The following is a 12,186-nucleotide window of genomic DNA, read 5'->3' as shown; positions in this document are numbered from 1 at the left end:
GTTGAAGATAAATATACCGACTCTTTGTCAGAGACATGTACTCAGTGCTACTGTAACTACTGCAGATGGTGGACAAACCAAACATTTAAGTTCAAAGCAGATAAAGACAGAAGGACTTTCTTCATCTAAGATATTGAACTTAGAGAGAACTTGATCTGGACTTCGTAAAAATTTAAAACTTCCAGAAGAATGGAGAATTTTCCATACAGTCATATTGATACCCATAAATGTGGAGCCTTATAGCTAAGATAAATGAAGGCTGCTTCTGGGAGTCTTATTCTTCCAGTTATCCAGTCAGAGTGCAGAACACTGTGTCTGTATTTAAACACCCAAACACTTTGAAACTCACTCTTTGGCAATTCTCATCACTGTCCAAATGGTTTCATAATATGGAAGGAACATGCTGAAGAGACACTGAGTGTCTCCTGATCAAAAGAGGATCTGTCAGATCCTTTTGGGGACAAATGTCCAGCCAAGACCAGTTCCTTTTTTACGTCACAGATGTACACCTCCAATTGAAATCTCTAAGTCGTCAAAGCAAGTGTGTAAATCCAAATCACACAGACAGAAAACTGTGCTCAAATCCATCCTTGAAGTCTGAAACCTCTTCTTTCAACTGTATAAAACACAACCAGAGCAAACCATTTCAAACACAGAGAACAGGGCAACAATAACTATTCACAAGACGTCTAAAGATTAAAGAATAAGTTTGTTCTCTTCACTCGAGACGTCTTCAGTCCACAGCTAGACTGAGTCATCAGGTGACAACACCGTGATGTCGTCCAGATGTCACTCTAAAACCAGCAGTCAGAACTCGGTAAGGGCCACAGCAGACATGGTCCACCTGGGCCTCCTTTTGAGCCATCAAAGACCCAACGAAGACCCAAACTTTGTCTGCAGAGCACTCTCCTCAGGCTGAACCTGAACCCCTTTGACTTATTCAAGGCTGAAGAACAGCACAAGACATTAAAACAGGATGTTGTTGTCTTCTTCTTTTGCTCTGATCTCGAAACTACAGATTCTGCTAACACAAGGATGTGTTATGTCGTGTTGATATAAACAGGTCCAAAGATACAGCCTATGGTGAAAATGATAAGACAGTTCATTAAGTAACTTAAGGTACCTGTGTCGCGCTAGGAGGATCTGTTTGAGATCAGATTTTTGCACTTTGCACGGATGTTTGAAAGTTTCAGGCCGTATATGAGAGGGTTAAAGAGTGGGGGGCAGGTCAGAAAGTACAAGGATAATAAAATCCTTACAATGTTTGGGACTTTGTTCATATCAAAACGGCTCTGTAATATCTCAAAGCAAGCCCCAAAAGAGAAGTTAAGCAGAGAGGCCAGGTGAGGTGTGCAGGTAGAGACAGCTTTCTGTCGGGTCTCTTTGGAGCCAGAGAAACAGACTCTGAAAATCTTCATGTAGGTGTAGAGGATGAGAATGAGAGGAGCAAAGATCATGACCACGCTGACAACAAGGCCATAAATGTTATTCAGAGAGGTGTCAGAGCAGGCCAGCCTTACGACAGAGGAGATGTCACAGTACACTTTGTTGATGGTGTTTCCACACAGCTGCAAGGGAACGATCAGAGACAGAGACAGGAAGTTCACCAGAAATGAAGGCAACCACATAGCAGCAATAAAAACAGCAACTTTCCTGTAAGTCAGGTTTGACGTGTAGTGCAGAGGATGACATATGGAAAGGTATCTGTCATAAGACATGATGGCCAGGTTTAAAAACTCGGTGTTACCATAAGAGTACAGACAGAAGATCTGCAGGAAGCAGAAAGGAGCAGAGACAGTGTGAGAGTCGGAGAGGACCTGAACCAGGAGCAGAGGGAACAGTCCTGTGCTGCCGTACAGCTCGTTCACAAACAGGCTGCAGAGGAACAGATACATGGGCTCATGGAGGCTCCTGTTCACACAGATCACCACAATCAGCAGGACGTTGGAGGAAACAATTAGCAGGTATAACAGCAGGATAGGTAAGGCGTAAACGTGTTTAAAACCCCGGCTGTCAAAGTAAGCAGAAAGCACAAAATAAGGAGTCTGCGTAAAGTTCATTATGAGCCTCTAGAGTGCCACAAGAGCTTCAAGGTCCGAGCAACAGGAACAGAACGCAGCAGAAAAAATACACTCATCATCATCATTCAGTTCCTCTGTTGGTCCAATCATTCAGAATGAGTCCCACTTCCTTCCTAAACCATGGATGGTTCATACTCAGTATGACACTTCATCAGACCTCGGCGCAACCTGCTGCTGGTCTGTCAGTGAACCTTCGCTCTGTTCTCCTTAAAGTCTCTGAATGTGAACGCCCATATAGACTGACGTCATTGTCCAAAAGCTCTGTTGGCCCTTAGTTCTTTCAGCTCAGAGGTCTCGTTGACTGATTGTTCTCCATCTTAGATTATATTTTTGACAATATCAATGACAGAATCGTACTCGTATTCTATCGTACATTGGGGCAACATGCTCAAGGATTTTTTCCCTGTGAAGCGGTTCAGGCAGGACCAGGAAGCCAGTTTTTCTAAGAGTTATCACCAGTGACAAACATCAAGGCGCTGTTCTAAACAGTGTTTGACGACTGAAGACATTAAAGAGGAACACCCATATACAGCATATCTCTATAATCAATTAAAGGAAGAAATGTTTCTGATACAAGCAGTTTCCTGGCTCTAAGTGAAAAACAGGATCTGTTTCTGTAGAAGAACAACTCACTTTAATTTGAGAAGACCATGAGCTTTGTTTTTTCTATGTTTAAAACCTGTTTCAAAGTCTCAGACAAGACTGAACAACATTAAAAGCAGCTTGTAAAAACTCAAAAGCCTGAGTAAGCGAGGATGAACAGCAATAAATAATGGAATCATATGCATAAAAATGATAAAATGTATTGGACACATTAGAACACAGACTGTTAGTATCTGCTGAAAATAAAATGGGGTCTGGCACTGATCCTTGGGGTACACCTTTAGTCACATCCAGAGCAGTGGAGGTGGATCCAGCTAGATAGTGGATTTGTTCTGCTGCAGTGATACAGGACTGGTACTGGACTGTTGTGGTGTAGGGGGGGCTGAGTCAGAGGAAAAGGCTTTGAGTTTACAAGTTGGTTTGTGTTGAAAGCCTCATCTGTGGTCCTGAGTTCAGAATCAGGTCACAGGTTCAAACAGCTGAAATGAGTTTCATCTGGAAAGTGTGTGGACTTAGTCTCAGAGAGAGGGCCAGGAGAACATGCGGACTATGAGCTGTAGATGGATTGGTCCGGCAGAAACAGAAAAACTGTGTTCACATTAAAAACGCTGCGTCGCTGATAATCTCATTTTGAATCATGGACTATGAACAGGCAAATATATGCTGAAGTGAGACTCTCTCAGACTTAGAAAGTCCTCACACAGACTTTAAATGTGGTGAACCATTTATTGTCTTGATCTACAAGAACAACCTGAGAATGTCAAGCTAAACACACAGGGGCCTTTCTGCACTCTCTGAGTGTTTTTCTCTTTACTCACAAAACTTTATCTTTGGACTTGTGTGTTTGCTGCCAAACTGTCAGCCAAACTTTTGTGTCCTTCCATAATTCCCTGTTATGGAGAGGGAGCTCGTTATCATGGTTGTCAGGCTGAGTGCAGCCTCTAAAGTGTCCAAGTGTCCACAGCATCTCTGGGGTCTGTCCTGAGGGTGTGCTGTAGGTAGAATTAGCTGCTGATGAGGATGATGAAAAGCAGAGCTCCCTGAGGGCTCATTACGGGGAAATGATTCTGTAAACATGATGAAAGCACACACCAGGGCCCCTGTGCCCTCTCTCTGTCCACCTCACATCACACAGAGGACCAGAACAAAAAGTAAACACATGTTTGAGTGACTGGGCTGAAAAAAAGTTTCATTGAGTTATCTTCAGGTTTTCCTTATCAAAGAACAAACTTTGAATCACTGTCACGTCACAGGGTCCATCCTGATGAGGCATCAATCCACAGACAGGCTGTCCAATGGGAAATGCTTCAGGCCACAGCAAACCAGTTTTTATGTTTTATCACCATTACCATCAAAACCAGCACCAGGCTAACAGGGTAACTAACAGCTAACAGACTGACTCAGGGCTGCCTGCCAACCTTTTTCTGCTTCTATAGTGTCATCTTTCCTGAAAGGCCTATGTCGTAGTCTTAGGGCACAAGCACATTTCCTGTCGCTGTCAGACAGCTCCAATTTGAACCAGACTTAAGGTACATGTATAGCCCGACTACATCATTGTGAAGTCATTTTGGTCTGACAAAACCTTCTAACACCCGCTATTGTTTTCAACTGTTGAGAGGAGCAGTAAACATATGTCATGGATTATTCACCATGGGCTCTAATTTCGTAGACCAGGCGCAAGCGCAGGCGCAGGGTGTGACCAGCGCACTTTGCAAGTTTCCTGCAGTGCCTAGAGAGGCGCAGTCAAGGTACAGAGAGGCGCAGTGGAGTGCAGAGAAGCACGTCTACGCCTCCCTCCGCACAAATGGCAGAAAGGGAGGAGAAAAGCTGTGAGTGGGTTTAACACAGCCGAGCGCTGTTTTCACCAATCAAATGAGCGCCTCTCCTCGCCTTTAAATGCGCTGTGGCCGAGGCGCAGCATCCGATTGGTGCGACTTATCCCCTACACTGTGGAATTTGTGCTGGAAAGACCCGGTAGCGGAGATGGTCAGAGTCGCTGTCCCTGCAGCAGGAGAATGGACAGCGGGGCACATCAGAGGACATGAAGCGCGTCACCGTGTGGGCCAGCTCCCGGGACAGATTTAATCTGTTCTTTTGTCATTAATAGGAGTACAAAATGAAGAGACAGTTACACAGCTGGCTTATCCATTCAGAATACTTTTGATCCACCTGCACTCCTGGTTTGTCATCGCCAAATTGCAGAACCTTTGGTGATATACTGTATACTCTCCCGGTGTCTCCGCCTCATCCTCCTTACAACAATGTACTCCATCTTTTTAGATCAGGTTAAAAATAAAGACTAAAATAAAGAAATATGGGAAATCACGGGTAAATCCTGACTGACATGCATTTATTTTGTCTCTTTTTTTCTTTGTCTGTTCTCTCCCTCTTTTCTTTGAATTAAATGAAATGAGAGAAGCCAGATGTATACTCAGTATCCGATGTTAAGGCTGTTTGTTGTTTAATTATAAGATATGCATCAAACTTCCAGCTGCCGTCAGGTTAACTTTCCATTATGACAAACGGCTTTAATCCGACATCAGATGTGACGGGACAGTTAATAAAGATACAAATGTATATGCTGGTTCAGACACGTACATTAAATAGTGATTGCTGTGATTGTTTATTGCATTAAAATGTGGCTGACAATCTGGAAACCCCGACCCTGAGGCTTTGTTGACATGTGCGCACACAAGCGCCTGTCACCAAATTACAGCTGCAGAGAATGCCCACCACTTTGCGCCGATAATATACCAGGTAGGGGCTGGCGAGCTTTCAGCGCACTTTCTGCACTGTTTTTGGCACGAAATTGTTGAAATTGTCACTGCGCCAACACAAATGTGCCGACACCTCCCCCTGGTGCGCCGTCAACACTTAACACTGCACGGAGTGCGCCAGGCTTGCGCCCCCTGCGCTGCGCCACGAAATTAGAGCCCCATGTCTTCATTGTGTACACGTGCTTGTGCTCAAGCATGAATTGTACCATGCCTGAGTACGGTACACTTGTGGTCACACTGGCCAAACAAACTGCACTTGCTTGGGCACGGTACAGATGGCCTGTGTGATCGTGCCCTTACCTCTCCCTAATAGTCCGAGGGTGTGTTGTGGCAACTCAGAGTGGGAATGTTTCTCTGGCTGAAGGGCCTCTGACTGAAGGGCCTCTGACTCCTTGAAGCTTGCATGCTTTATGTCATGGTGACACCTCAGATTATTAGCAGGAGAAACAGTTTGGTTTAAATGAGGAACACAGGTACAGCATTTCTAAAACCTTGCTTCTTAAATACACATTGATCAGTTTCATTCTTCTTTAGAGCTTTTCTGCATCAGCATTCTTCTTCAGGCTCTTTAAGAGAGACATTTTCTGAGCTTTAAATATACATCCAGGAGACCTTTCTCTTGAACATGTTCTCCACAACCCGCCACTGCATCTGATGCTGATGGGCGGCTTGACAGTCTCACAAATATGGCACCTAAAATTTTAAATCACACCCTTGTTGGCTAACTGCCGTACAAATAATATGACTCTGTTAACTCTGAAAAATACTAAAATAACATATCAAATAATGGTTATCAAACTGTGGATCTATGTGAGGGACTTCAGCAACGCCTGTCACCGTAATTCACAAGCTATCGTTGCCTTAGCCCCTCCCCTCCTTCCCCTGTTGTTGTCGATAGCCTTGAGACACAGTCAGCGAGCTGAGCAGAGGTTAAAAGCAGCAGAGAGAGTTCAGCTCTGCCAGGTAAACGTCAGGCGTGACATGATGTCACCATAGGGTCACGACTCCTCAGCCTGCTCCACTCTGAGGCATCCTCCACATCCTCTTCTGTTTCATGTCATCTGCCTGAACTCACTTGGACTGTCATGATCAATTCCACTCAGGTTCTTTACTTCACGCTTGGTGCTTACGTGGACTATGGGGTCCTAAAGTACCTATTTTTTCTGATTCTGATGTTTGCGTATGTGTTAATCCTTTGTGCTAATGTGCTACTGATGTTCGTGATCTGTGTGAACAGGAGCCTCCATGAGCCCATGTATTTCTTCCTCTGCAGCCTGTTTGTGAACGAGTTATACGGCAGCACAGGACTGTTCCCTTTCCTCCTGGTTCAGGTCCTCTCTGACTCTCACACGGTCTCAGTTCCTTTTTGCTTCCTGCAGGTCTTCTCTGTGTTCTCCTATGCTATTGTGGAGTTATATAACTTAGCTATCATGTCTTATGACCGGTATCTTGCCATCTGTCATCCTCTGCAGTATAACACCCGGATGACGCCTCACAGGATAGCTGTGCTAATTGCCTTTGCATGGTTGTATGCTTCTCTGTTAGGTGCTATTCCACTTTTCCTTAGTGCGACTCTGCAGCTGTGTGGGGACATGATAAACAAAGTGTACTGTGATAATTACTCCATCGTAAAACTGGCATGCGGTGACACATCACTCAACAACATCTATGGACTCATAGGTACCTTTTATACAATCTCCTGTCCTCTGATCTTAATCCTCTACACCTACATGAGGATCCTCAGAGTCTGTTTCTCTGGATCCAAACAGACCAGACAGAAAGCTGTCTCTACCTGCACACCTCACCTGGCCTCCCTGTTGAACTTCTGTTTTGGATCTTTTTTTGAAATCCTGCAGAGCAGATTCAACATGAACAGAGTCCCCACTATTGTAAGGATATTCTTATCTCTTTATTTCCTTACATGTCAGCCCCTCTTCAGCCCATTTGTATACGGCCTGAACATCACAAACATTCGCAACATCTGTAAAAACCTCCTTTTCACCTGAATGTATAGGTCAGACCTTTTGCTGGGTTTAGTCTGTCTGTGTTTACCACTTGATTCTTTGCTTTAACTGGTTTAGTTTTGTCTGTGTCAGGATGATTGTCCTCTTAGTCGACATGTCAGCCTCTCACACTTCTTTACACATTTAGGATCCACTGATACATCTTCAGTCAGAGGGTTACAGCAGCTAACCTTTATGTGTTCACATCTTTGGGTTTATAGGCGTATTGGTGCTGTGGTGACTGATTTGTGGGGATGAGAAACGTTTATGTAACTGAGTATAAAATAATGGAAACGATGCTTCTTGAGATTTAGTTTCCTGTCCTCTCAGAGCTTAACAGATGTTTGTAAAACAGACTTTGAAGTTTGTTTCATGTTAAATAAAAGTTTTCTATAAAAAAAATCCTTGTCTACAGGTTTTTGTTCAAATTCTGTATTCCCTGAAAGCAGAGTGATAACATTGGTTTGATTCAAGAATCAAAGATCTAATATCTGTCTTTATTTTTGTATCACTTCAGGTTTATTTGTTCATTCATTATCGGTAAAGTGTTCTTGCCAAATATTAAAAAAAAAAATACTCAGAGCCATGAGCGAGCCACCATAAGCAGATTTAGGACAGAGAAAATGATGGACTGGCCCCCTCAAGTCCAGACCCCAACCCTATCCAGCAGATCTGGTGAAGTTTTAAAATAAAGTGGACAGATCTGTTGACCATTCAAAGGAGTCTAACCCCTGGTTCTGTTATCTTACATAGGCTTGCACCACCATCAGCTGAAGCAGCTGGGATAAGAGTCAGCACCTCCAAATTAAAGGGCTGTAGCTACATGGGTGGAAAGAAAGCCTTTGCTCCAAGCTGAGGAGCTGAAATATTTTATGATCTTGTCCACGAGTAATAGAAAGAAAAGTTGTGGATTTGTTCTGCTGCACTCAAGCTTCCTGTGATACAGGATTTTTACTGGAGTGTTGTGGTGTAGAGAGTGCTGACTGGACAACAAGGCTCTGAGTTTACAAGTTGGTCTGTGTTAAAACTCTTATCTGTGGTTCTATGTTCGGGGTTCTGGCTGAAAGAATCAGGTCACAGGTTCAAACTGCTGAAATTAGATTTCTCTGAAGAGCGTGTGGACTTGGTCTCAGAGAGAGGGCCAGGAGGACAACCAGACTATGTGCTTGGTCCAGCAGAAACAGAAAAACTGTGTTTACAACAAAGACACGCTGTGTCGCTGATAATCTCATTTTGAATAATGGACTATAAACAGGCAAAAACATGCTGAAGTGAAACTCTCTCAGGTTGACTTAGAAAGTCCTCACACAGACTTTAAATGTGGTGAACCATTTATTGCCTTGATCTACAAGAACAACCTGAGAATGCCGACCTTAACACACAGCTCTTTAAATCTTTAGCTGCCTCTGAGTGTTTTTTTCTTTACTCACAAAACTTTATCTTTAGATTTTGGACTTGTGTGTTTGCTGCCAAAGTTTCAGCCAAACTTTTTTGTCCTTCCACAATTCCCTGTTATGGAGAGGGAGCTCGTTATCATGGTTGTCAGGCTGAGTGCAGCCTCCAAAGTGTCCAAGTGTCCACAGCATCTCTGGGGTCTGTCCTGAGGGTGTGCTGTAGGTAGAATTAGCTGCTGATGAGGATGATGAAAGCAGAGCTCCCTGAGGGCTCATTACAGTCAAATGATTCTGTAAACATGATGAAAGCACACACCAGAGTCCCTGTGCCCTCTCTCTGTCCACCTCACATCACACAGAGGACCAGAACAATGAGTAAACATGCGTTTGAGTGACTGAGCTGAAAAAAAGTTTCACTGAGTTATCCTCAGGCTGTTCCTAAACAAAGGACAAACTTCCAATTCCTGTAATGTCACAGGTTAGCAAACCTGTTGGATTGTTTTCCTCCTGAGCTGAGCATGGCTCTGAAGATGTTGGATTGTCTTTCTAAATCTTTACACATTAACAAATCCATCTGCTGAGCAATGAATCACCATCAAAGCCAGCACTAGGCTTACTTTGAGCTTACACGTTCACTCAGGGCTGCATCTCCAGATGTCAGCCTATATCTCTGTTTGCAGTGTCATCTTTGCTGAAAGGCCTTTGTCGTTGTTTGGGCACAGTCATATGTGCCGTACTGACGTATGATTGCTTCCCCAAGCACTGTTCCCTCACTGACCAGACTTATGGTACAAGCATGGCCTGCCTATGTCATCATGAAGCATCTGTTTACAAGAAGCATGATCTCGTCAGAGTAAACACAATGAGACACAGAAAACACTGATACAACTTTAGTGACTTCTTGACTGATGATAAGTCATGGTCCAACGGCCCTTTAACACCTTTGCTATTTCATACGATGAATGTCAAGAGTAGAGGTCGCAGCTGTCATAGGTCATGGATTATGCGTCATGTCTTCATTGTGTTCGCATGCTTGCGCTCAAGCATGGAGTGTACCACACCTAAGCACAATTGTGGTCACACTGGCCAGATGAACTGCCCTTGCTTGGGCCCAGTACAGATGACCAGTGTGATCGTGCCCTTGTCTGTGGATACACAGACAAACAATCGGCAACAGGAACTATTTAGTTCCAAGAAATCTTGTATCAAGAACTAAAAGACCCTGGAACTTCTCGGAGTACCTTAAAAAATACCTGAGCCCAGGTCCCATACAGAGACCTTGGCTCAGGTCTTTGACTGTGATGGTCTGTGCCAGAGATATTCTCACACTAAAAGTGCTTTGTAACTTTAACTGAATGTGACTGAACATTGCTTTACTGTTTTTTTACTTTCAGTTTGTGATGCTGATGCTCTCTGAGGTTGTAGTCCAAGGTCCAGGTCTTTGTGCAGCCAATGGCAGCATCAGGCAGAGGGTATTAAAGTGCTGAGTCACACAGGGCGTATTAAGGTACCGAGTCATCTCAGCAGACAGCGGTCATTGGGGGGATGGATTGAGCTTACTGCAGACTGGACCCAGTCACAGAGACAGAGCCATCATACGCAGATTTTACACAGAGAAAATGACAGTGTGGGGGGAGACTGTGTCATATCAGACTGTCCTGGACAGGTTCCTGTTGTATGTTTGTCACTTTTCTAACACTAAACTGTGAGGAGTGGTGAGGCTTGCTGAGGCTCACTAAGGCTTTTCGAGTTTGTTTAGAGAATATTTCATGCTCCTGATGTGTTTTTGTAAAAACTGCTATATTACTGTATGTAAGTTTTCTCCCTGAAACTTGTACCTGTATGCTAAATCTCTGTTCTATGTCCCAGGTGGCTCCCCTCACTCTAAATGTGTTTGAGGCCTGGTGAAGGAAATATTCTACTTCCTCTAAAAGTTCAGTTTGTGTCCACATGCAGAAGCTTACCTCATCTGCTTCAGAATCAAACCCAGAGTCACTTCATCTAAACAGCCAACCACAACAACTCAGGCCTGTCTGAAGGTCTGCACTGCCTCAACGGTAAGAACCCCCTCTGTACCTAGGACGGGTTTCAGTCCTGCAGCCCAGAGTTGGACTCATGGAAGAATATGACCACGAAATTTCTTTCTTTTAAACTTTCTTCCTTTTCTAAAGTTTCTGTCTTTCTTCCTCAGGTTCAAGGCAGCTTTGTTTGCTTCTGCTTTGTTTTGCAGTGAAAGAGTCAACAACAACCAACAATCAGCACAAGACTAGACATATAAAGCCCTAACGCTCACAAAACAAGATTTAAAAAAAAATAATAATAATAAGATAGGAAAGAAATACAATCAGCTCTCAGTGATTTTCTGATTGTTCACAGTTTTTAATTCGCATGTCAATAATCTGTAATGCTAAGGTGACAGTCTACACATGTGTAAGGTGAAGGGATGTCTGCTAAGTTTTAAACCAGTACTGTGAAGATAACATGAATGATCTTAGTTCTATAAAAACAACCTGGGGTCTTCTTATTCAGTGATTTATCAGAGGAACAGAATTACTGAGCTGCCATGTGAAAAGTTAAACTACATTTAATGTCTTCTCTAGTGTGAGGGTCAGGAACAAAAAGGAAGAACTTGCTAAGGAAAAACTCACAGAACAAACTGTGACAAAGGGACGTAGAGTATCCAGGAGATACTAAAGCACTTTGCAGAAAATTCTTTCTCTTTGCGAACTTAGCTCCATTTTGTTAATGAAACACACCTTTACCTCTTCTTTTAAAAGAATGCAAAATGGGTCAGAAGCAGCTGTAGCTATGTTGTAAAGTGGTCTTAAACAAAGCAAACAGCTGGTCCTAAATCATTCTGCAGATGTTAATCATTCCTTTGTGAGTTTGCTCATCTCTGACATGGACTCAATGGGGAAATATGGATGACATCTGTCTGTAATGTGGATGCAGATTCCGCCTCTGTCTTAAAAAAGTTGCATTCTGAACGCTTACCGAAGAACTCTACGTCCCGTTTCCTTACAGCCCGTATTTAGTGCTGACAGGATTACGAAAGGTTTTGTTCTGTGTTTTCCATGTTCTTCTTCTGAGTTCACAGGTTCAGCCCTTTTACCAGAATCAGAAAAGTGTGGCACAACGTGCAAACAAAGGCTCTTGGAAAAAAATAGGGGACAAGTGATATAATAAAGAATATAATGAGGCTGTGCTTCTGATGGAGGGCTGAAATGAAGGCGTTTTTTTTTAAACTCTCAGCCCATCTGTCCTTCGTCAGTGATTCTGATGTTGATGAATTCATCCTGTTCCACAGTAGGGGACTGGAGTGTCATTG

General features: G+C 43.4%; 2 protein-coding genes across 2 annotated transcripts; one reads left to right on the top strand and one right to left on the bottom strand.

Moving 5' to 3' along the window:
• Positions 1–1,133: 1,133 nt before the first annotated feature.
• Positions 1,134–6,243, bottom strand: LOC141798168 (olfactory receptor 10R2-like). Its single transcript, XM_074679986.1, has 2 exons — positions 6,208–6,243; positions 1,134–2,069 (listed from the first exon to the last, which is right to left on the bottom strand). The coding sequence occupies exon 2, from the start codon at positions 2,058–2,060 to the stop codon at positions 1,134–1,136; it is 927 nt and encodes a 308-aa protein (XP_074536087.1). The 5' UTR covers positions 2,061–2,069; positions 6,208–6,243.
• Positions 6,244–6,546: 303 nt separating this feature from the next.
• Positions 6,547–7,467, top strand: LOC141797364 (olfactory receptor 2A14-like). The gene has a single exon (XM_074678678.1). The coding sequence runs from the start codon at positions 6,547–6,549 to the stop codon at positions 7,465–7,467; it is 921 nt and encodes a 306-aa protein (XP_074534779.1).
• The last annotated feature ends 4,719 nt before the right edge of the window (positions 7,468–12,186 follow it).

This window comes from Halichoeres trimaculatus, unplaced genomic scaffold, assembly GCF_033239565.1.
Source record: "Halichoeres trimaculatus isolate MK-OKI-2021-1 unplaced genomic scaffold, fHalTri1.1 fHalTri1_scaffold_9, whole genome shotgun sequence".
Classification (NCBI taxonomy): Eukaryota; Metazoa; Chordata; class Actinopteri; order Labriformes; family Labridae; genus Halichoeres; species Halichoeres trimaculatus.
This window is presented reverse-complemented; position numbering and strand designations above follow the sequence as displayed.